Source organism: Crocodylus porosus, unplaced genomic scaffold, assembly GCF_001723895.1.
Source record: "Crocodylus porosus isolate Cpor-Errol unplaced genomic scaffold, CroPor_comp1, whole genome shotgun sequence".
In the NCBI taxonomy this organism is placed as follows: domain Eukaryota; kingdom Metazoa; phylum Chordata; order Crocodylia; family Crocodylidae; genus Crocodylus; species Crocodylus porosus.
This window is the reverse complement of record NW_017728918.1, coordinates 101,132,222-101,158,593: the sequence shown is the minus strand read 5'-3', so window position 1 is coordinate 101,158,593 and position 26,372 is coordinate 101,132,222. Positions and strand designations below refer to the sequence as shown.

Sequence of the window (26,372 nt, the reverse complement as noted above, 5' to 3'; positions counted from 1 at the left end):
GATTTCCTGCCCTTTGGGCAGGGGGCTGGACTCGATGATCTCCCGAGGTCCCTTCCAGCCCTGATGTCTATGAAATCTATGAAATCATAACGATCAACCTTCACAGAAGGCAATTTAATGAAGCAAGCTACTAGAATCCTTTCTGGAGGCAAGCAATGGAAACAATGGGTACTTCAAAGTCATGCAGGGGCACAATGCCACCATGCACTACAAAGGTACATGTGAGGCTGCTTGGGAATTTGAACTAAGTAGGTGGAGGGTCTGTGCTGGTTACTGTGTTTAACAGTGGGTTGCCCATGTGTATAAAGCAAATATATGATTGTAGTACAGGGCCCTGTGCTAGGCTTAATTTTACTGGCACCAGTGACAGCAGCAAAAAGAGTTAGTGCCACAAGCTTTAGCACTACCACAATACAAACCTTGCAGGCACCCTGGGTATATACTGTGGTTTCTACTCCATGCCACCATCCCTGCCACTGTCATTACCAATGCTAGCTAAATGAAAGAAAGCATAAGAATGCCATACTGTGCAAGAATTGCACCTTTTTTAGCTGTGTAGACCAGTGGTGAGTGGTGCCAAATCTGTACGTGGTCAGGTCCAATCTGTGGACCCATGGGGGAATGGTCCGGCTGTGTTAGGCCCTGGTCAGGTTATTCCTGTGCAGCTATATCAGACTCTGGCTCCACACTGTTGCCCCCCACAGCTATATTGGGCCGTGTCAGCTGGATCAGGCTCCAGCTTGATTCAGCCACGCAGGAATGGGACCACTTCTTCTAGACACTCGTTCTAGACAGGGCAGCCTGGCCAGGACCAATCCCACCTCAGGGAGCCCAGAAATTTGACAGCAGGGAGTGGGCTGGGAGTTGAGTACCCCTGGTGACAAAGATGTAGGGAACGCATAACAGGAGGCAATGAAGAAAATCATGTAAAAGGACCAGAGACACCCGCAGAAGCACACAGAGCAAGGCCCAGAGAAAAACCTAAGAGTGCTTTTGGGTTAAATGATGACTGGAAAGATTTGGAGCTGTGAGCAAGGAAACAGTCTTCTGCTGGTAAATTTCTCCTGTGGGCGCTGACAAATGTACAGCTCCCTGCTCTAACTCATGGTGCTTCAGAGCCAATGCAGTAGAGAAGTTACCTGCTTGCAGCCTCCCCCTACCCCAGTTCTGCTCCCCCTTACAGCTCCAGTGCTGTCAGCAGGAAGGGAGAAGGAGGAGGGAGCTGCAGCTGGGGGGCAATGGGATTTGGGAGGTGACTGCAAGGCAGAGGAGCTCCAATTCACCTTTCCCCTACTACCTCCAGTTCAAGCTGGGCAAATCCCAGCATGCAGCTCCTGCCTCTTCCCTTGCTCCCTGCAGACAGCCCTGGGGGCAGGGCTAGGCTGCAGAAGCCCAGCTCTAATCCTGTGCAGGGACTGGTCAAGTTCCCTGAGGTGCTCAACTCTGGAGCACCTTCATCTGATCTGTCATCATATGGAGGTTAATTTGTTGCACGGTAGGCCACTTTTAAAGTGCTCTGCAGCTTTGCACTTCTGTCACAGCACAGCTATAGAGCACTTTCAAGGGGCCAGTCATGCAACAAATGACACTTCTGTTGGCACCTTGTGTTCAAGGAATTGGGATTACATCCCTGTACCTTGTATATACTCTGTAAATACATTAGACTGTAGTAAGGAAATAATTCACTAATCATTAGTAGAAATAAGACAAAGGAATTCTTCCTTAAATTCTACATGGGACCTAAAAAGAGTTAAAAATTCCAACATGTTACATAACGCTGCTGAATAATATAACAGGAAGAATGCTGAAAGATACATGTAGGTAAAGTCATGCTACCAGCTGCTTTAGTGTTTCATGTACAATGGCTGCAGGCAGCGTTCTTTCCAAGATGTGTGGTGTGTGCAGCTGCACAGGCGTGCCTGGCAGCACGGCATGAGCATACCCGCAGAACTGCACACGCCACACAGCTTAGAGGGAACGCTGGTTGCAGGCATGTAGATACTAGGGTTAGGTACAGAAGTTACACATAAACCAATTTAAGTGATCAGAAACGAGTTTAAACCTGAAAAAGAACAGAAGGTCAGTGCACATAAATTGGCTTAACAATGGCCAAACCCAGTTGGGTAAACCTGGATGGATGTAGTATCAGACTTAACTGATTTAGGTTAAACTAGTTTATGGAACATCTGTCTCAGATCCCTTCTCAAGTCAAGTTAACTCACAATCCCCCAGCATCCCAGGATGCTTTGAACCCCTGCACTGTGCTGTCTGTTCTAGTGAACCATGGCCAGCCCTGCCCTTAGCTGTCATAGAGCTGAGGCACTTAAGCCTCTGCTCCCTAGCCTGTTTCCTGCCTATACCTGTCAGCTTGGCAAGATGGGGAGCAGGGGAATAGGCCCCCAGGCTCTCCTAGCCCAGGTCCATACAGTGCAAGAGGAGGAAAAGCCCCAGCAGTGGGGTTCTTCACTGCACATCCCCCTCCTGTCCCCCGCCCCATAGCTGGGCAAGGCGGGTTTGGGATTGCTTCAGCTCTGCCCCTTCCCAGATGCCAGACTCTAAAAGGTAGAGGGCAGCAAGGAAATGAACTCTCCTGGTCTGGCACTGCCCCTCGCCTCAGCTGGGGTCTACTCAGTGAAGGGAGGAAAGCCCCAACTGCAGGAGCTTTTCACCGCCCCCCCCAGCCACCCAGGCTGAGATGGTTCCAGCCCCAACCCCTTCCCAGCCGCCTGACTGAGAGGAGAGCACAGCTGCTGCTGAGCTGGGTTCTGCAACCTTAGACAGTGTCACCATGAGGGGTGGTACAAATGAGCACCCCGAGGCTCCTGGCCTGCACCAGTGCAGACTTCAGTTGGTCTTAGCCACCTGCACATAATTTCAGTTCGGTTTGTTATTGGTTCAACCTATGCAGCTTAGAAAAGCCTGCAAAAGATTGAATTGAATCTGCTTCAGGCTTTTTGAACCTCTGTACTTAGCCTAGGATATTAACAATAGATTTACCAACAAAGGGATTCACACCTCTAACTCACATCAGACAGTGCATTAAGTTTACCTCTTAAGGCACTTATTCTGTAAAAACATGCATTAACCTTACTTGTGTGAGTATTCCTATCGACTTTACTAGGAATCTTCATACAGCTGAAATTACTCACATGTGTATGCATTTGTAGAATCTGTTTCTCTTCTGAAACTCAGAATCATTTACACCTGGCTAAACTTTGTTTATGATTCATGTTCTAATAGACATTCCATGTCTTCTGGCAAATTTGTGAGAAGTTTGCCATATTTTTTGGAATAAAAAAGGACTTGCAGTGCGCTTCAGACGCACGGATTTCTAGCCATTATTATTTCTAGTTCCATTTCATTTGCATTGTAAATGATGCCTCATTTAGGATCAATATCAGCTGATAGACCAACACAAAACAGAATACACCTCATTCCCTGAAAAACTTACAGTTCAAAAAGACAAGGCACAAAAGCAGTACCAAGCAGGAGACAGCATGCAAGTAAAGTTTGATGTGTGCTGAAAATATATAGAATTGTTAGTTTCTATTTTTCTTCTTTATACCCAAGATGAGCAATATAGAAAGTCAGGAAAAGTTAAAAAAAATGTACTAAGATATACAATTAAATATAAATCTTTTATACATGTACCCATGATATTACGTACCCTATTTTACTTATTTTAAATACAACCATATTAAGTACTCCTGCCAACACATCACCAATGGTTATTAATTGATCTCTTGTAGAAAGAAAAAGATAAAGAAAAAGATGCTTGAGAAAGGACTTGATGGAAAAGGTGTTAATCCTCATTGACTGTCGCTGCAAAACAAGCCCTTCTAAAAACGGTAGCATGGAAGAAAGCACAGATGTAAGTGTAAAAATGCTGTGCCACTGAAGGGCCATTTTTAGTGTGGAAGGCTTAAAGAACTGGAAGGTAAAGACAAGAGGAGATTTTCAAAGGTGTGTCTAATTTCCACTGAAGTTACTAACATAGGAGCTGCTAATGTGCACGCCTTTTTCAAAATCTCTTTCATGGAGCTGATGCTTAATTACAAACTTTGAATCTTCCAAAGTTCTCAATTTTTCCAAAGTTTTCTAGATGCAATTCTTAAACATTTTTATTTGGACTATGAGCAAATCTGAACAATCTTATTAACCCTAGCTGACCTAGATACTGTAATAAAAGTAATGAAGTCAGAATTAAACTACTTTCCTATTGTTTACAGGTATATAAGTTCACTAGAGAAACAAAAATAACTCACATTTCAGATTTCATAGCTTTAGCCCAGCTATACCAAAGTAAGCACTTGGCCTTTGTTTGTCCAGGAAATCATGAACCAAACAAAAGTCTATTAACTATAATATAAACTATGGACTCTTTAACTATAATATATATAATTATAATATAATATAATTAACTATAATATAAATTGTACTACTGAGAAGAACAAGTCTCTATATAAAGAATTATTTTATGGATCAGACTGGGTATCCTGTTTTCAAGCGTTACCCTTTCAGAGGAAGGGGCAATTACAGAATAACTGCCCACATGGAATGCTTGAAATTTACTGATTTTCAATTTGGACTGTACAGTTTTATTAAATGTCTCTTTCTTGCTCTGTTAGATGGTAGGATGAGCAGAAATTCCCCAGCTACCTTTTCTTTAACAATTATTATTTCATATCCCCTTACCATATTAGAGAGAGACAAAATAGAGGTAAAGTCAAGAAGCACAATATTTACAATTCCACTTCATATTTAGATTCCTCATTTTTCTTTGATCATTATCCTCTTTTCCTGACTATGAATCTCATACATTACTGTATCCAACAGCAGACAAGGTTGCATCTCACCTTCCACTATAAACTTGACTTTGACCATCTCCTTAACTCACCCATACTAACTCAACCATACCATGTAAGTATAGCCAATCCAGAATTCCCACTATTTGAAGATTTATTTTATTTTTTTTATAAAGTTTCTTTGTATTATTGTTTGTCATGACATTATGATCATCGTTAGTGCCTTTTTTACTGAATCATGTTAAAATTTCTTTTCATTTTCATATCACATAACTAAATCCATGTGAATTCCAAGGGATGGTTATTTCAGGATCTTTCATTCATTATAAATGTTGCCAATTTAAAACTAATGACAAATAACTTGTTGGTTGGAGTGGCATGTAACAGATGATTAACCTATCAAAAATAACCTGATAGAGTGAATCATCTTGCACTATTCAAGGCTAGAAAAACTATATTAAAAGAAAGATCTTGTAGCACAAGTACTTCATTCTGCTAATTATACGCTTCCACGTTCAGGAGGTAAAAATATTAATGAAAAATATTAATAACTTCAAAAGCATTACCTTGGCTAACTCAATCTTTAACTCTTCTTTCTCTTCTTCAGAAATCATGGTGGTGAAATCAATATCAGCAACAGTGTCTTCATCTGCCTCATGCAATGGCTGTGCTTCCAGCAGTCCTTTGAAAACAAAAAGATAAAAGTCAGTAAAATACTTACAAATCATTTCACCAACCGTGCTAACCACCCACAGAAACCTAAAGTACAGCACTATCCTCACTTCATGTCCTAGAGTAGGAGTGCTCAACCTCTGGCCCGTGGGTCAGATATGACCCATGAAGCTGTGTCATACGGCCTTTGGGCTCCCTATCAGTCTGAAAATCTGGCAGCACGAGAGCAGTGGCAAGGTTTATTGTAACTTCTCTGCTGCCAAATTTACAGACCTGTGGGGAGCCACCCAGCCAGACGAAATGGTCCTGCACATGAGTTTACACAAGGATGCAGCCTCGGTTGGCTCCTGGGGCTGAGCTGGTATGTGCCAGAATCAGCCCAAAAATTGGCCCTGCAACACTCATCCGGCCTGCAGGGCCAAAAGATTGAGTATCACTGCCCTAGAGTTATTCAGGTCTTTCTGATATAAGAGCAGAATGCAAATGATCTTCTGGCTTCTGAAAGAAAAAAAATCTTAAATTTTTTATTATAGTATCAATGTGAAAACACTAACCAGACCAAGACATTTTAATGTAATTGAACAAAGGTGCAGTACTAAAATATCATAATGTAGAAGAGAGAAGCAAAACCTATTTTTTCTCAAAATAAGCCAGTTAAAAAAATATATGCTTATGCAGAGCTCTGAAATCACTTATGAACAAGAGAATAAAAAGGCCGATTCTGTTTTGACTATCAGGGCTGCTGCTGGAACCAGGAAGAACTCTCTCTGTGTTCCCTTAAGACCAGACAGTTCTTCAGAGGGCAGAGGTGCTAAAAGATGGTGCTAAAAAGAGTCCAGCGGGTTTGACCTTTGTTCCCTCTTCCTTCAGAATGCAAGGTCTGCTACTTTGCTCTTCCAACACCCCCCTGCTCCTCTTCCCTTCCATTTTACTTTCTAGGACAGGGGCAAAGATACAAAAAATACATGGAGCAGCGTGGTCCCGGCCTATGATAGAGAAGAGGTCCTGCTACAGGTGCCTGTAGGCAGAGGTGGAAGGTAAAGAACCCCTGAGGAGCAGAGGCGAGATCAAGAGGCTGTGGGGACGTGGGAACTGAGAAGCATGAAGAACAAACTCATAAGTGAAGAGAACTGATGTGCGCGGAAGGAGGTGGGGAATTAATGATTGGGGAAAGCATAGCAGGTATGGAGATTAGAGCTCTTATAACAGAGACAAATATCAATTTCGTACTTGAGAAAAGTGGATAATACAAATTGTTACACATTGTACATTAAAGTAATAATAATAATAATAATAATATATTTAAACAAAATTAAAAAAAGAGTCCATAGTATAATCACATGATTGGGGGGGGGGAGAGGGGGGAAGCAAGCTAATGATTTCTGAAACTCTGTGGTTGGTATTTCCACTATAAGCAGTTTTAAGAACAGGCTTTTCACAGAGACCCAAAAAACAAAAAGAATAAACTAGATTTCAAGGGCTATCCAAGATTATTCAAGGTTCTCAGATTTGTCTATCTACTTTGTCATCAACAACAAGTATGTCAAAACAACCATGCCTGTAGATTTCTAGTTCAGACCCTGAAACTTGGATAAATAAGATGTTCTTTCAAGCCACTGCAACCACATTTATTCAATGCAACTCAAGTCCAAACAAAAGATGGCTTTTCAAAGTGCATCACCTCAGTTGCCTGATAAATGTCATCCTGATTCTGTGCAATGGTCACACAGTGCTCAGGATAGAGAAAATAAAAAATGAAGACTCTGAAATCTAATTTGGGGCCAAGTCTGGTCCCCAAGATACAGAAGCCAGAGGGGAGAGAGAAAAAGAAAATGGTGGTGGAAAAGTAAACCTCATCTCCTACTGGAGAACGGATGAAGTTTGAATTTGGATGCAGTTTACACAGCTTGTGCTCTACCAGAAGGATATCACAGAATATAGTAGCATAACTAGATAGTGCCTTGGTACCAATGGTGGCTGACTGGAAGAACGCAAGGAGGACTACTGCATATCACTCTAGCTCAGTGCTCACAAATGTGCGTGATATTCTAGTGCCAGGTCTAGACTGCAAGCCAGTCTAACCGGTCTGCTTGTTCTCTTCCAGCACACGTCTTCTACTCATCTGCAGTCAGTGATTCAGTATTTTGTTTTCTACTCATTGTTCACGCAGTCACTCTTCCCGTTCTTCCATCACAAGTAGCCCTTTTTACTCTATGCAACTAAACAAAGCAGCCTTTACTCCTCTATGCTGCCTGGGCACAAGGGAGAAGAGTGATTCCTAAAAGCACAGATGGTTTCTGCTTGAGTGCATGAACTTGGTACAGGTCACCAACGCCTGGATGTGCAACTGCATGAAAAGGAAGCCTCTACACGCCACGTGGCGGTTTGGGGAGTGGAGAGGCCGCACTGCAGTAGATAGAAGCAGCAGAAAACAAAACACCAAATAAGGCAGGGAGCACAGGGAAAAAAGAAAACAGAGCAGCAAATTACATAGGGAGCACAGGGCTACGACCAGAAAGCAAACCAGCTGATCAGGCAGGGGACCAGGATTAGAGCTTCACTTGGGGAGGGTGTGGGACTTATTCGTGGCACACCAGTCAAAAAAGGTTGGCCCTCATTGGCCTAGAGCAGGGATGGGCAAAATATAGCCTGCACACCAAATCCAGCCTGTGGAGGGGCTTTGCTCGGCCCATGGCGGGTGCCTCAGTCCCACCTGGCCCAGGCACTGGCCCACAGTAGTGCATCCTGCTGTGCCCTGAGCACGCAGCAGGGCTGAGAACTCCACGCTGGACTGCCTTTCTAGGCAACCCAGGTGGTGGCAGCAGCCTCTGACCCCAACCCCATGGTTCTGGCAGGGACCTGCATGCAGCCCTGTGCCTGCTGCAGACTCACCTGCTCACGCTGAACAGCTGCAGCAACAGCAGCGCCAGCAGGGCAGAAGTGTGCTCAGTGCAGAGGATAAGCGACTTCTCCCCCTCAGTGCTGCCCAGTGTTTTCTACAGCAGCACAAAGCCCGTGCTGGGCTGTCCTGCACTGTCACTGCCACCTTTGGGCTGCCCTCTGGGGCAGTGGGGGCAGTCCAAGGGAGCTGCAGGGCAGCCCAGTGCAAGCTCCGCACAGCTGCTGCAGGAAGAACTGGGCAGCACTGGGGGAGAGATGCTGCTTTCCCCCACGCTGAGCACACTTCTGCCCTGCCGGCGGTGCTGTTGCTGCAGCTGTTCAGCACGAGCAGGCGAGACCGCAGCAGGCGTGGGGCAGGTTGGGGCTGCATGAGGGTCCCCATTAGTACTGCTGGCCCCAGCCCTGCGGTTGCCGAGAAAGGCAGTCCAGCGCAGAACCACCCCAGCCCTGCTGCATGCCCAAGCAGCAGCAGGACACGCCATGGCCTGGCAGTGCAGAGCAGAGCAGGCATGGGGTGGGCTGGACTGGAGCTGTGCCCACATCTAGCTGCTCTGCTCCTGCTGGGGTCAGTCAGGAGCAGGCAGAGTGTGCTAGTGCAGTGCGCTGCTGGTGGTGGTGGGAGGCACCATAGGGCATGTGGGGCTCCCATGCACACTCCACCAGACCCACAAACCCTCCCCTGGAAACCCCAAGACCACACTCTCCCCCACACACAATCACATCCCCCACAAATACTGCACCCCCCCCACACCCTTCTATATACACCCCCCCACAGGTCTCTAGGGGGAGCCCTGCTCACTACTATCCACACACATGCCACCACACACACACCCACACACTCCCCCCCTCCACACACCCCACAAACCCCATACCCTACACACAGCCCCCCCAAACCCCATACCCTTCACCCATACCCCCTACAATATACAAGAATAAGACTTCATTTTGAGCTATTATGCAATCACCTCCATGTACATTATCCAAACACACAAATCAGGACAAAAAAGCATTTAAAAATAAAATTAAAATAAGTTATTGTGGATGTTAGATTTTTAGTATATATATTTTTTTTCTCTGCTTCCAAGACGGCAAACCCCCTTCCCAAAAGGAGTATTTTGTGGGCAAGGGCAGGGACTTCCAGTGACAAAGGTCAGGGGTTAAGGGGAAGGACTTCCAGTAACAAGATGGAAACCAGGGGGTGGGTCACCTGTCACGGAGTGGGGCTACCCATGCAGCCCTCAACAGCTCAGCAGAACTCATGAAGCAGCCCTCCACCCAAAATAATTGCCCACCCCTGGGCTACAGCATGCCTATCACAATCATCAGGGAATTTAGTTGCTAAAAACCTACGGAACCTCTACTGAGCAAGTGCAACCTGTACTTTTCCAAATGCATTTCTTGGTCATATTAGGATATATTTAAGATAAACTGTATATCCCTAATACAGAGAAAACATTTAGGATGGAGGTTAGGAAGAACTTTCTGACTCTGAGGGTAGTCAAGCTCTGGAACAGACTACATATGGAAATTTCCATTACTGGATATTTTCAGAAGCAGGTTAAAAAGACACCTGGCTGGAATGGTTTAGTCGGGGATGATCCTGCTTTGAGCACAGTGCTGGATTAGATGACCTCATGTAGTCCCTTTCCAGCCCTACTTTCCCATGATCCCTTCCTGTTTGGGAGAAGAGAGATCTTTCAGGTGCTGTCTGTAAAGATGCCAGATATAGACCACAGCAGAACAATAACTGTTAAAATATAAAGACTTACACATGGAATTAATTAGGTGCATGTCTTTTCAGGATCAAGGCCTTCATTTGGAGCTAACTTAGAATGACTCATCAAAACTACCAGAGGTTGAGCTGACTCAATTGAATTGCTCTGCAAAAGGATCCGAGGGTCTATTAGCAAAAAAAAAAAAAAAAAAAGGATTTATTTTTACATCCCGATATGTCCCTTTTAATACTGAAATCCTGCACCCCAAGTGGAAAATTAAATAGGAGAATTAGTATGTAGTACAGGCAACCCTCGCCATTCATGGGGGATACGTTCTAGAGATCCTTGTGAATGGTGAAATCCGCAGTTGCGAAATCCCCAGCAGCTGCGGGGGCAAGGGCATGGCTGCACTGGCAACGGTGGCGGCAGCAGGAGCTCCTGTTACTGTATTAAGATGCAGGTTCGACATTCACGAATATTTGAAACCACAAATGCTGAACCCACAAATAGCAAGGGTTTCCTGTACTTAGATGCGTGTATAGACATTCCTTTTGCATATGGGATGGAGTGACTGTTGCACATATTTTTTCTGTGGACCTCAGCCCTTTCATTAAAACAACATTTGTACCTGTAAGACAAATTACCTGAGACCATTTTCTGTCTTGCACATCATTACTTTAATCAAAGCATCACAGAACAATTCACAAAGCTTTCCCACTTGAAGGACCTGACTTTTGCATTTAATGTCTCTTCATGGTGCAACTGAACTTGAATTTGCTGATCTCTGGAGAAAGTACACTTATTTCTTTTAACTTTTGGTTGACTGACTTGAGTCCACTGAGTCACCTATCACTGTTTTACATAAGCCATAATGAATCATCCATGCCATTTATATATAACATTTTTATTACACTATACCTCCTTACTATATAAGCCATTAGGAACCGAACTTTGTTACTCTCACAATCAGTAGCGTCTTATTCCACAAATAGGTCCGCTTACATCAACTGAGTCATATTCAGAGAAAATAACTACTTTTTGTAAAACAGTGAGGCAGAAGTTTTAACCTAAGTTAGTAAGCTGGATTTCCTCTACAGTTAATGAAACTACAGGAAGCTGTAAAGTTAATTGAAATTATACTCTTTTAAATAATAGATTTAGTGAAAATATTTATTACTTAATAAAAATCAGTTCAGGCTATGTTTAGCAATTTATCCCAGGCATAAAATTTAATAACAAGGCATTTTAGAATGACTAAATTAGTTTTCCACATGAAGTGATAAATACATGTCTACTCAAGCTCATTACTGTCAAGTTACTGATAGGTTTTTATGTGCAGAAAAAAAAGGAAAGCAGCTTTAACTGCAGGCATGAAAAGCTAGAGATGTGGTATACTGTTTCATATTAAGATTCTTATGCCTGTATATTTATTTGATCATTTTCATTTTTACAAAACTCACAATAATTCCACTGCACCAGGATGACCACTGACTACCTAATCTGAAATGGCAAAGTATAAAACCCGCCAAACCAGGGGTCAACAACAGTTTTGGGCAGAGTGCCAAAAACCAACCTCAACTTGGAAGATATGCCAGGGTGGATGGTGGGGGAACCACAAGAGGCCCGATCCTTGTTGTAGCAGGTGCAGCCCTGGCCCCTTCCCTGCCATCCACCCAGAGATGGATGTGCACCTGCCACCCGCCATGATTCACGCTGGGGTTACACAGACCTTGGTAGCTGCTTGCAGCCTCCCCACTGCCTACTGTGAGCAGCCCAGGCTCTGTGGTGGATGACTGTGCATGACTGTGGTGTTCAGGCAACATCACTGGATGGTGATGTTGTAGTCTTCCAGAACACTTTTTGTACATTTAAGTTTTGACCTTTGGGAAGAGGCATAATATTGTTATTGGTATGCACTGCTTGTTGTAGAGGCAGTTTTGGAAATGAGGGAGGGGTGAGCTTGCTTTTCAGGTTGGGTATATCAGAATAACAGCAATCCTTGATGAAGAGTTGCTCCCAGGGAAATGAACATTAGTGTTGGACTCAGCTTACGAAAAAAAGGATCGTCTGCTGCATGCTCTTCGGGGTGTATGTGAAAATAAATTACACTTACAATTTGCACAGATTCAGGTTTCACCGATTTCTCCTCTGACGGTAATCAGACTTACAAATCCCTGGTTATCTGCAACTTCTCAAAAAAGGTGTGTCAGAACACACTGATGTCCAAAGGGGCAATTATGTGATACACTGCCATATAAACCATTTTAAATAATTTAGTACCAAACACTGTTCCATGCAGCTCAAGAAAATACACAGAAGTGACAAGTAAAGTAATTCTTTTGTTTCTGTATCCCTAATAGTGCAAAGTACTGTATTCAATGCAGAAAGATCAGTGTCAACCCTGTCTTGAATTATTCATATGGGCTTAAAAGGGGATTGAGAACACTGCAAATAAAATTAAATAACCTTTTAAAAAAATTCTATGGCAGGACATTACAATTGACCTAAAACAAATTACAGAATGCTAAACATTCCATACTCAATGCAGAATACTTTCCAAGTATCTTAACCAAAATTAGCATAAAGTTAGTAGTAAAACACCTGAAGTTCACTGCTACTCTGATTTAACCCCCAAAAATATGGTTAATATTAAATCTGTCTTATACGGATGTTTTTTCCCTTTAATCCTGAAAACAACAACAACAATTAATATGCCAATTAGACACTATGAGATCTGTAACTAGTCCACAGAGTTTTAATTAACCAAGAAATACAATGCTCCCTGGTCCTGCCATAGATCTTAGAACATTTGTTCAGGTATCTGGAGATTAAGGACGCATTTGTTTTTATCAGTATGCAGTAAGACATGTTCTTTGAAAGCTCATTTTGTAGTCTTTCACATCAAATAAGTCAAGCTAAGTACAAAACACCATATGAAAACATGCTATAAGCTGTCTTACCTGTAGAATTAACCACAGTAACAGGCACACAAGGCTCTTTTGGTAAATCTGATATCTTTTATTAGACCAACTCAAATAGAGCAACACTAAATTTGAGTTGGTCTAATAAAAGATACTGGATTTACGCAAAGAACCTTGTCTGCCCATGTCCTTATGTTACATAAATTCCCAGTTACTTAAATTACAAGCAAGACCTTATAAGGGGGATAAGGTAAAGTGCTGCGTTTATTGATTAAGCACTTAATATACACACACCACATTTATACTCCAATTTTTGTTTTGCTCTGGTATATATTATCAGTTTTATCGGTGCTCAGATCAACTTAGTGGCCAGTCAAGTTGATCACAAGTGGGAGCCGGGCTCCTGCTGGTTCATCCTGTTAGATGTGGTAGCATTGATGCTCCAGGATGACATGCAGAACAAGACCCAAAATCAATACGTCTCGCCCCATCTTTCATAGCCTTGTCAATTCACCCAATCCTCTGGGCTTTTGCTGGGTTATTACTGTGTTCTTTCTTGAAGGTCAACTGCCTTTGTTCTCTCGCTGTTCTGGGGCAGATTCTTCTCGTTTGGTCTGTCTGCATTCCTCAGCCAGTCACCAGCTGATGTTTTCCTTTTTAATATACACACTCACCCATACAGCATACAAAAGTGTAACGCTACAGAGCAATACAAGTTCTATGTCAAGCTACAGAGCAATACAAAATGGAGTTTCTTAATTAAGGCAATGCAAAACTCAAGAAAATACATAAAATTAAAAGCAATAGGCAAATATCTATTTCCATATTTATTTACCTAACATCAAGCTGGTATTTATGCTATTTACATAACACTTAGACCAACACGGCTATAACCTACACCCACAGTAACAGTGAATTTAAAAGCAAGAATATCAGATTTCAGCTAGTATACATTCCCCAAAATTAATTTCAGGGAAATTAACAGAAAATTCTCCTGAGATCTAAAAAAACTGTTTATTACTTATACTTTATACTATACTATTGTTTTTACTGTTTTACATGTCTTTTGCTGTACAGGCAGTCCTCGACTTACAATGTTTTGAGTTACAATGTTTCGTACTTACAACATTTATAAATTGACACTCTTGTTTCAACTTTACAATGCTAGTTTCGACTTACAACATTTGATCCGATGCAATGCCATGCCAGCGAACAAGTTCAATGAGTCACTCATCTCCCTGGAGAACATCTGTCCAAACTTCCTTGTACACCTTCTTTAAGAAAGCAGACAAGACTCCAGAAAAACCTGCAGCCAAGACTTCTGAGAAGACTCCATCCAAGAACCCTTCAGAAAGTCTGACAAAGTCACCTCAAAAAAGTCCTTCCAAATCAATGATTGCTATTTACAATATAAATATATTAATGTAGCTATATTACTCCTCCATAATTGATCAAGTCCAAATTCTGGGGTATTTTTGGTGAAAATAGGGTATCGGGCCTTGGTTCAGAAACCAATCCCTCATTTATAACATTGCTTCTTATGAGAAAATTGATTCCAAGTTACAATGTTTCGACTTGAGAGGCGTTTTTCAGGAACTAATTGTGTCGTAAGTCCGAGGACTGCCTGTACTAATTTTCTCTACCATTTTTTTAAATTTATGAGCTCCCACCAGTCTGTTCATTGAACAACAGTTCATCATTACATCATATAGACCAACAATAATTATGTTGTGCTACATTATTTCACTACAACTGTGTAAGTCATGCCATGTAGTCATGTTGTACCAACGCATTTAGAGGCTAGTCCTTCTATTGAGTAAATTGCAGCTTCTTCAAAGGCAAAATAAAATGCCTTGATCTTAGCACACATGTCTATTTTAGTTAAAAAAAAACAAATGTTTTTACAAATTCTTTGGCAGTGTCCTTGTTGCAGCATTGATAGCCCAGAGATGAAAGAATCAAGATTTCAGAGGGAAAGAAATATTTCCAATTAGGTATATTGAATATTAGTAGTATCTTGGAGGAAAAGTGGGTCTCCTGTGCTCTTGAAGTACACCAATAAAAATCATTACCTAACCTCACAAAATCACCTGCCAACCCCATATCCCTCCTTTTTTAAACAATATTTTGTACCTGTCCTGCAAAGACATATGCCTATGTTTACTTTTATGAACTTCATTTTATTTCCACAGGCTTCTGATCAGGGCTTTGAAATAGTCTCATTCACTTCACTGGGACTGCATACCATTAAAAGTAAGCTTAGTCATAAGACTATTTAGGATGTAGACTTAAAAAGAATCTGCATTTAAGATGTTTAAAAACAAAACAAGCAAATAAAAGCATCCCCCGCTCCCACCCTCAGAAAGATCTCTAAACACAGACAACGTATTACATTAAGATGTATTTTCATGCACAACACAGTTCAAATATTCTGGTTATTGTTTTAAAGGAGTGATTCTATAAGTGAAATCCTTATGCTGTTAAAGTAAATGGCGAAACTCACATTGTCTCTGTTGAGGCCAAGGCTTTGCCCTTTGTGTGTATGTATATCATATCAACACTTGGGGATTACAGTAAGAAATTCTATAAGGCTAAAGTTTACAAATCACCTTTTGTATCTGAGGCTGTTGGTCTTTTTCTTAATATATAAGGGATTTTTTTATATTGCTAGTGTTTGCCTGTATTGTGTTTAGCTGGCTGACAACCAGACTGACATGATACAGTGTAATGGTTGATAGTCTATCTAAATTAATCCACAAAATAAGGAGAATTAAGCAAATAGATGGTAACAGCTTTGGAGAAAGCTGGTGTATTCTTAACATCTCAATGTGAATTTCATGTATAATAATTATGGATGGTAATTATAATCAGTCTTCACAAGTAAATGAAATCTCTACATAAAGTTAAACATTCACCTGAATGCAGATGATGGTCAGTGAGAACATTTCCATTCATTGGTATGAGTCTCTGAACAGAACATCAAGTTTGGTGTCTCACAGTATATAAACTTAGCTTGCATTTCTTTAAAACTGCCATATCCTCAGTCCCTTGTCCACATGCTTTAAAGCAGTGGTTCTCAACCTTTTTGTACCAGGACCATTTGTAAACATCAATGGCCAGTCCTGACCCACAGCCCCATGGCCCTGCCAGTACCATTCACTCCTGATCCATAGCTCCCTGGCCCTGCTGATGTCCCTCACTCCCAAGTGCCAGCCCCCTGGCCCTCCTGGTGCCCCTCACTCCCAACATACAGCCCTATGCCCCCATAGGCATGCTGGAGGGAGCCACCAGCTGCCCCCACCAGCTGCTCAGGTCACAGTGTGGTGGCTGCAGAGGCTCCAGCTCATGTGGGCGGAAGCAGGATGAATCCAGTCCCAGCACAGGGAAGCCAGTGGCAGCCCCATGCTATGCCAGGCAGCCTGGTCATGGCCCCTCTTGACCAAGCAGTGTCTCCTCGGCGTCTTGTCCCTGCAAGTACAGGCACCAAACTGGTGCCGCTGGCCCAGCCACACAGGTCCCCCTGCCCCTTTCTCCCACTGGATGGTCAGGCACCTTACCCCCTTCCCTCTCCTGCTCTGACAGCCTCAGCACCTGGCCATCTTCCCGCAGTGCTGGCAGGCACCCCCACCCCCCCAACACACCCAACCCCTCCACACTCGCATAGTGCCCAAGCCCTATCCCTCCAACCCCCACTCCCTATACACTTAGCTGGATCCAGCTACTGGGACTGCTCCCACCACCCTGCTTGGCCTCATGCCAGCCACAGTGCATGTGCACATGCAGATACATGTATGCCCATTGCCTCCAATCACTCCAAGCATATCCTTGCAGGCTGGAATGCAGCCAGCTGGCAAGTGGAAACCTGCTTTCCTGTGTTTTTCTGGGACTTGCTCACGCTTTCAGCTATTCTTGGGACCCACTTTTGGGTCATGACCCACAAGTTGAGAAACACTTTAAAGGAACAAACAGGGATTCTCATTTTGGAGACAAATTCCCAGGTAATGTAAAGTCACCATAGCCTGCTTCATACCACTCACTCTTAGCTTCCCACTGTATTGGGGTATCTTGAGTGGCAGGCATGCCACAAGCAAGAAGGATAGCGCTCTACATTCTAACAATTGTTAATTAGAGAAACAGTCTCAAGGGCACCATCGCTACTAGTATAATTTTAGGTAGTCTAGTAATGAGAAAATGACAATGTCTGGAATTATTGTTCTTTGGGTTTAGGCTGGACACAAAGCTCAAGTCCTATTATGAATTACACATAATCTGACCTTTAAATTAACAAAGAGCTTTTGTGCAGGATTTTTATATTAAAGAAGGAAATTGAGCAAAAATTCCAAAAGCTTTGTCTATCCCCTAGCTTGTAATTTTCATTTTGGCTTCTGTGGCAGCCAATCTTCTTTCTGAATAGAGTCGCATAACTAGCATCCAAGGCCTTCCAGGAGTATTTTGATCCCGATGGTCACACTGGGTTGTTACTGGGCTGGGTACCCTATCATTTAAAAATTCCTAAGCTGCTAGCTCAAGTTGGAGAGTTTGAACTGGCATGTGCTTAAAACTTCTGACAGAATAAACTGTCAGCTGTGTATATGGGGAGTGGGGAGAAGCATCATTGCAGTTAAACAGGGAAAAATATCCTTTTGCTGGTATAGCTTATTTTGTTCATGAGCTAATAAGGCACCCTCTACATATGACAGGTATTGCAATGTTAACTGGTCAACTGCAGTTACCTTAAGACCAGCTACACGTGCAAAGTACTTATCAAATGATAAAAGCTCCAGTCAGCTATAAAGTTAGACCTTGAAAATATGTACTAACCTTATAGGTGGTTGCTGTTGAGCTTTAATTTGCATGTGAAGCAGGGTCTCCCCCTCTGGCAGAAGCCCTGTCACTTGACAGGGCTCCCAGGCTTGAGTGGATCATGCATTACATCCCATCACACCTTTATCTTCATGTATTGAGTGGGCCTTAGATACATCAGCAAAGGGGGGAAAAATAACCCAAATTCTTTTTGTTAGTTTGAGCCCTGTCTCTATTAGGAGGGCTGCTGTTATAGCTATTGTGGCTAACCTTTCCTAGTGCAGGCACAGCTTCATTCACTTAATGCTACATCCCCTTGGAACTTATATCTGTTACGTGGGGGAAGTCCTTGTCATTCGGTAGGACTCAAAGTCTACTGCCTCTAGGAAACTGACAGCTTCACTCAACAGCTTTTAATAATGTTGTGATCTGAGTGCTGTAGTGATGCAACTAAGATAGCTGCTTCTTTTCCCCGTAACAGATTTCCTTTGTACATGCATGTCTACTCAATTTAGGGGATTTTTTCTGGTTAAATATTAAATAAACAAGTATACCAGCTTGAATTATAATCAGCTGAAATGCAAGTTTCAAATCCAAGGCTTTCCCCCCAAAATTATTTCAACTATGACTTTTAAAGTTGAGAAGAAAGAATGCAAAGTTATCAAAGGCTAATTAGCTAGATCTAAATATTTTAATTATGGTGTTATGTAGTTCTCCCATTAATGCCTAGGAATCAAATATCTGCATCTCTGTTATTAGGGAAATATTCAGGAGAAAAAAAATTGTTCATATATTTCAACTGGAATTAATTGCTCACATTACTGAAATTGTAATTTGAACAAAGGCACTGTCCAGACATCGCATTAGTGACTCTGATTTCCTTTGCCATATCAGCTTAATACCAGTTTCTTCCTTTTCAAATGCCTGTAGAAAGAGAATTAGTGATCAGGAATCTCCATGTGCTCAAGTGTTTCAAAAGAGATTCTACCTTCACAAGGAAGATTGTTTCCTGGTGCTCCCAACAGAAAAGAATAGCATCTCATAGCTCCTTGTCTCAGCATTTCTGAAAACCCATAATCTAGCCCTAATTTCAAAATACCACCGCTTACAGGTTAGAATAATAGAAAAATAAGACTGGAAGGGACCACAGGAAGTCATCTAGTCCAACCACTGTTCAAAACTGGACCATTCCCAACTAGATCATCTCAGCCAAGGCTTTGTCTACCCAGGTCTTAAAAACCTCCAAGGATGGAGATTCCACCACCTGTCTGCATAACCTGATCCAGTGCTTTACTAAGGTTCTCAAATTGCAGTTGGTGGAACATTTGCTTGTTCTCCTTGCCCAATGAACTCATCCTTTAATAATAGGTCATGTTAAAAGAGAAGTTAGAAATAAATAAAACAGATTCTTAATTTTATTTTTCCATGGAAGCACTGCTGCAGGTCACTACAGGAATAGTACTGTCATCTCTGGAGAGAGAGAGAAGTTCAGTGGCCAAAAACAATGAAAGGTCAGCAGTGGCAAAAGACACATATTGCTTATGGAAAGCAATTATTGTCAAGACTTATCAGTGGCAGCACCTAGTAAAAGCAACAAAACTTCTACACCTGGGCTGTATGTTCAGATGACACTCCATGTAACAGCAAGAGCCCCTGAAGGGCAACAGACAGCACCAGCACACCAACATGTTACTACTCATTGGCATCAGCTCTATTACACTAACTCAAGATAACCCTCTAACCAAAACCCTTTTTTTGAAATACGCAGGAAATCTGTGGATAACTAATATTTAACATCTCATCTGTCTGAATCTAGTTCGCTTTGTATAATATAATATTCTTGGCTGCTGGAGGGAGCAAGTGTGGCTTTGCTTTCTAAACTGAAGGTATACTAATAAAAAGAAAGTACTGCAACATACTGCAATTGTTCTAAGACAGCAAAGGCTTCTCTCTATGTCAGTACAGAAAATAACAACAGTATTATTCTGGCCACTATGCTTTCTATTGATCATTCTTCACAATTTCCCTTGGGAGTTAGGGAGTAGAAAAAACCATGTCAAACAGAAGGGTTATCATCTCTTTCCTTTCTTTAGACTGTAACAAAGAAAAGATGAAGTAGGAGATGAGAAAATGGGCAAAATGGCTATTAAAAGACTTGTTTTCTATAATTTTTTCGTTAAAAACAATTTGATCTGCCAAAAACAAGTAAAGAAATAAAGAAAAAAAGGATGTTAGACTAGAGCTGAATGAGTGGAGAAGAGCTTAAATACTTACTGCGTCTACACAAGACGCTTTACTGCACAGTAGTCTAATTACTGTGCAGTAAAGCATCACCATCTACACATGAGCACCATTTACTGAGCAGTAAATTAGTGTACTATGCAGTTAGCTACTACTTGTAAATACAGGTCACAAACTAACTGCACAGTAGATGCTAAGCAGTAACACATGTATAGACACTGCCCAGGAAGAAATTTGCTTCCTATCAGTCCTAACACCAGGGGACAGGGAACTCGGGTCAGTCCTGGGGCCGTTCAGCTCTAGGCTCCCCCAAGAGCCTGGAGCCAAGCAGTGCTGGGACTGGGAAGCTCTCTCAGGGCTGGGGTAGCTCCCAGCCAGCCAGCCAGGAAGGGATTTCCCCAAGTAGGACTCCAACTTCTGCCATCTCTAGGAAACTGACAACTTCCCTCAACTGCTTTAATAGCGTTGTGATCTGATGTAGTGATGCAACTAAGATTGCTGCTTCTTTTCTTCATAACAGATTTTATTTTTGCATGTATGTCTACTCAACTTAGAGGGAATTTTGTAGTTAAATATTAAACAAGTACACTGGCTGGAATTATAAATCAGCTGAAATGCATATTCCCCAGAAGCAGTGCAGTTTCTGCTCAGCCTGGGGCTGCCCAAGGAAATCCCCACCCAGCCCAGGGCTGGCTGGGAGCTGCCCCAGAAGCGGGACAGCTCCTGGCTGTGCAGGAAAGCCCTGCTAGGCATCTGGCTGGTTCCCATGCGCACAGAGGCAGAAAAGCTCTGCAGTGGCAGCTGTTTTCCAGCCCTGTGCACATCAGGACCCCTTCCAACTTGCATAGGACAAGGAGACAGCTACTGCTGCAGTCGGCAGAGCTCTCCTAGTCCTGTGCTCCCTGCTAGCCCCCAGACTAGCACCCCGGAGGAGCCTGGAGCTCCCCCTGACTGCTGCAGGGAGCCAGAACAGGATAGGAGCAGAATAGCTCCCAACAGGGAGCACGAGTAGATGTGCTCCCAGGAAAGGCTTATTACTGTGCAGTATGCCCCTATAGCATTAATAGCACATGTAGTCATGCTTACCCATAATTAGGGGATGGTCAGTTTTAAAATATACAATTACATGATCGAAAATGTATGAGGCTATGTTCTCCTATCTGCTAGCTAAGGTACCTTGATCAGCTCAATGGAATTTCAGTATGTGCTGTGCTGAATCAGGCCCACAGAAAATCCATGATCTAATAAAATGGCCCCTCTTTCCTAAAACCTTCTAACAATTTCTTGTGGGTTTTTTTTCAGACTTAGATATGCAGCACAAACATTTTATAAAACAAATATTCAGCCTGACCTGCTCTCATCTTAGGGCACAAAAAGTATAAAAGACTATAAAGAAATGTTAAAGAACTAATTTAAGTGAAGCAAAACCTATACTGTGATTGACACGCTATTTTTTACCTGCTTAGTTCAGTGCTGGTAGGCAGATTTGGAAAATGCACATCAAACAGATATACTGTATTTGGGCATCTGGCAGATCATCTGTTTATGCTTTTACAAGCAGTTGTAACATCTAAAATTACTTCTTCTTTTTTTATGTACTGTCAAAGATTTAGGAACCCTGGCATGAGGAGATACAAACTATGTACATTTCTATGCATCAACTAAGACCCCTGGATCAGGGAAGGGAAGGTTGCAAAATCTTTGCAGACAATTCTTTTTATTCAGTTTAGCAAAATGGAACCTAAGTCATGTCTAGGGCTTGTAACCACTACCAAATTACAAATTAGTAACAACTGACCAGAACTAATAACAGCATTACCATCGTTCCTGTCCCCTAAAGATTTTCTGCAGAGGCAGTATTAACTTGTATAAGGAGACTGACAGAAAGTACTAAATCAGTTCACTCTACAGAGCCTTACCTCTTGCTTGTATTGTCTACTGATGGGTTTTCCTGACTCTTAATCTCACATTGTAACTAAGACCCCAGCACACATTATGTTTATGCTGCAAGTTATATGTTAATTGCATTATAAATGGCAAGGATGCTACATGTGCATTCAATTTAAGGCACTGTAAAATGGCAAACCAGTCATGAAAATGTTCCACATATAATGAAGAATGTAAGGCTTCATATAAGCCAGTCATAATGAAAATGTGTTTATGACTGGCTTATATGAAGCCTTACACTGGACGTGCAGCATGTCCACACAATGTCAGGGGTGGATGCTCAACAATCAGGTGTTTGTCAGAATCAGCCCTGGACAGCCTCATGTCTCTGACAGTTAATGCTGACAATCTTGCTAGCATTGGTCCTGGGGATGCCCTGTGGCCTCTACACTTGGCACAGAGATCAGAGGTCAATATGGTTCAATGGCTCCAGTGGGGAAAAGCCTTTAGTTCCCCATACCAGGAACCTCTGATCCCTAGTGCCAGCCCCATCAGAGCTGCTGCGTGTGGGGTTTAAGTTCTCCAAGAGGAGGCCCTTGAAGCCCCAGGGTGAAGGCCCAGGATAGTCTGGGGTCTCCAGCCCACCTGGAGCCATCCTGAGACTGGGGCTAGAGCTGATGTTTAGTAAAGGAGAGCCTGGGTTCACATAAGATTGCAAGCATCTGGCTGTCAACTTCCTGGGCTCCCCCTGCACTGGCAAGGAGAAAGATGCAATTGGGACCACATTCCTAATCCCCATATTGTGTCCCCTGCCTTCTGCATGGGTGGCATGGCAAGCTGCATGTTTACTGAGATTGGGGTCAGATTCCATGGTGCCATTACATGAATATATGCCGGGGCCTAAGATTAATCAACTGGTACCAATGCACCATTGCCCTTCAAAGGGAATATCTGACATGGTGGATATGCTCCAGATTTCTCTTGGGTAAATCTCGCCAATTCTTGGGAATGTTTAATTTCAATTGGATTCCACTGCCATTAAAATATATACATAAAACCATCACTTCCTCTCTATATTATCTGTAGTCTCTCTACTGCATTAATGAGAATGGGAAAGCATTCCCTTTCATTGGTCTGGTATTTAAATCTGCAAGTCAAAGTTGTTTTAAAGAGAAGAAAAACATCTGACTTTTTCTCTTGTCAGTCTTTCCTATGTTAGGGCTGCTCAGTCTGACAGGGCTGGCAATCTAAGTGGTAATGTTACATTATGATATTTTAATAAAGAGTCAGGCAAACATCAAGTAGTTTGACTTGAGCTGCCACAAATCCCTCGCAATCAGATATGATGACAGGGCTGTCATGGGTATCACCAGTGACATACTGCCAAACTCCTGAGTATGGTGAGGATAGAATTGTAGAGGACAAAGGAGGGAGGTTTTTTGTCAGAGGGCCCATACTTGAAAACAAAACACAAGCTAACAGAATGCAAACTGCAGCCCTAACATCTCTAGAAAGAGACATGTCTAGCAAGCAGCTTACTGCAGATATAAGTCACTGTCTGTAGACCATGCTAGGGAGCAATACAGTGAAACAGAGCACACTTGCACAGTGTTGTTAGGACAGGTGTCACAATACTCTGCTGTTAGTTTTACATTTTTTTTTAATTCAGCAACAGTCCAATCTTTAAAAACGTGTTACAAGGTTTGCTTTGCGATGCAGCTATTTTTGGTCTTACAAATAAGGGGCAAGTTTGCTCTGTGCCTTAGTCTAACTGGAGTCAATTGTTGGCATAGAGTTGTTTGCTGAGAACCAGGCACTAGTGTTTTAGAGGGTCCCCTTGTGTGCTGTTGGTAACGGTCTCTATTTTATAGACCGACACAGGTATACAAATAAAAGAAGTTACATTGAGAAATCCCCTGTCTCCCTGTCACAGATTTCTCCTTTAACAGGCAAGGCCCCCAAAAACAGCATAGAGACCGGTATGGGAACTTCTACCCTAAAACGCAATGGTAATGAATGTTAATAAATCAGAATAGACCAACATTAAATGGATCATATTACTTCCTGGTAACTATGTCATATAGCAATGCAGACATTGCTGACGGCTCTGATTTTGATAAACATGCTGTTAGTATGTGCTAGCCTGATCCATGATTTGCTTCGAATTGCTTGTTCAGCTATGGTTTTAGGCGCATAACCATCTAATCAAAGCCTAACCAACTGAATTGTCCATTTGTTTTTCTTGAACATCGTATAAGTACCTCAAAAGATTAAATGTATTTCTCTTTATTATTAAGCACTATGCCAAAAGTTTTAGAGCTTCTGGCACCAATAACTGCAGTTCTTTAAGTTATTCCACATTTTGTAGCATATTACTAAACAGAAATGTGTATGTGCATTTACACATAGGTGGACTGTGGGTAGAGACATCAGGGGTTACGGGTCCTGGAAATCTGCAATATTCCCAGAGAACCAGGTTTCTTGAATTCTTCCTTTCCATTGGAAAGATTTGGGGATGACAGGGAAAGCGTAACCCACTGGCCACTGCGTGTTACACTCTTCCCTGTACTGTGTCCAAGAACACAAGTATGTCATAGCCTCCAGAAACAAAGGCCATCTATAACTCTAGCTGTTAGGGACTCATGATTTCTACCCTCAAGATGCCCAGTTCAGCCGCAAGAGTTAGCTGAGATATTAGATCAACAAAGTATGGGATAACCTCCCCCACTATGGGTGCCCCCTTGCTGCACCAAGCCAGTGCTCCCTACCTCCATGTCGCCACTTGAGGTCCCTAGGTCCCACCAATCCTCTCCAGTCATGACCTCCCTTAGCTTCATAGGTCACACTGCCTCACCTCCAGGGGCAAGGACAGGGGCAGGCAGCAGAAGCTGGAAGGAGGGTAGGACCCAGACACTCCTGTGGCAGCAGCAGGACAGCAGTAGCTGGAAGCAGGGGCCACCAACTGGACAGCCTGGGCTTAAGAGTATGGGCAAATTTCTATCCATGTCAAAAGGGGAGTGGGAGATGCTGTTCCAATCAATGCAGCAGCTATTGCACTGCACCTGTTCCCTTTACCTGAAGCTGTAGTGACACAAGTGTAACAAAAACCACTTCAGCTGTTTCATGCAAGGCCCAAATTAGGGTGACCTGGCTCACCTGGGCGGCTACAGGCTCATTCACACTTAACAGTTACAGTGCAACAGCTGCTGCCAGCTCCTGAGCAGCAGTTCTCCATTGCCTTTTGAAGAGGCTACTGAGTACATTAGTCCATATCCTTAGATTGTATTGGCCACATAAGCAAGAAATCTGGTCCTGGTTTTCATACCATGCTCATGGCACTGAAAGCTGGGCACCTTTCAAATTTAAAAGGAACACAGAAAAATCTCTCTCTCATAGAAAGAATCACTGCAAAGAATAAAGGATGATATAATGCAATATACACCTATTTTTTCTTCTCAGAGAAGAATAAGTCATTATTTCTACTTTATTTCTGCTGATACCATCCTTTCATGCCTTCACCTCTCCTCAACTTGATAAGTGGAATCCCTTTCTCCCTAGCCTTCCTTTGGCCTAGATTTCCATAACACTCATGCTTCAACTAGAATATTGTTAACCACCTTCTGAACTTGTTCACCTTTCTTCACATATCAGTCCAACTTTTATTTCTACTTGCAAATCAATCTTAAAAAACAGAGAAGAAAAGGAAAATCCATAGAATAGCTCCAGCCTCTGTCACTAAAGATGCTCATGTTCTCCTCCTGATCTCTATTTATTGTTGTCTTTCTCTCTTGCCACTGACACGGAGAGATTCTTGCATCTATTCAGCTCAAGTTTTTAAAATAGCCTTCTTATGTTTCTCTGCCTTTTATAATCTCCAAATCAATGGAAATCTCAAGTCAAAAATTCTTTGCTTCCATTGCTTATAATCTCTTACTTTCAGTTCCTGCCGATAACAATTACAGGCATACCTCGTTTTATTGTGCTTCGCAGATATTGCGTTTTTTACAAATTGAAGGTTTGTGGCAACCCTGTGTCGAGCAAGTCTATCGGCACCATTTTTCCAACAGCATTTGCTCACTTCATGTCTCTGTGTCATATTTTGGTAATTCTCGCAATATTTCAAACTTTTTCATTATTATTATATTTGTTATGGTGATCTGTGATCTTTGATGTTACTTTCTTTTTCATTATTATTATATTTGTTATGGTGATCTGTGATCTTTGATGTTACTTTAATGGATGAGGAGTTACTTCTTAAGGATGAGCAAAGAAAGTGGTTTCCTGAGATGGAATCTACTCCTGGTGAAGATGCTGTGAACATTGTTGAAATGACAACAAAGGATTTAGAATATTACATAAACTTAGTTGATGAAGCAGCAGCAGGGTTTGAGAGGATTGACTCCAATTTTGAAAGAAGTTCTACTGTG

The 26,372-nt window shown here is 42.4% G+C and overlaps 1 protein-coding gene across 4 annotated transcripts in view; it reads right to left on the bottom strand.

Annotated features, from left to right (window-relative positions):
* The window catches only part of TPD52L1 (tumor protein D52-like 1), a 95,123-nt gene that overhangs the window by 57,052 nt on the left and 11,699 nt on the right, over window positions 1-26,372 (bottom strand). For all 4 annotated transcript variants that reach the window (XM_019537985.1, XM_019537986.1, XM_019537987.1 and 1 more), the window contains exon 2: window positions 5,372-5,487. In XM_019537985.1, the coding sequence (XP_019393530.1) occupies window positions 5,372-5,487 (116 nt within the window). The remainder of the gene's footprint in view (window positions 1-5,371; window positions 5,488-26,372) is intronic.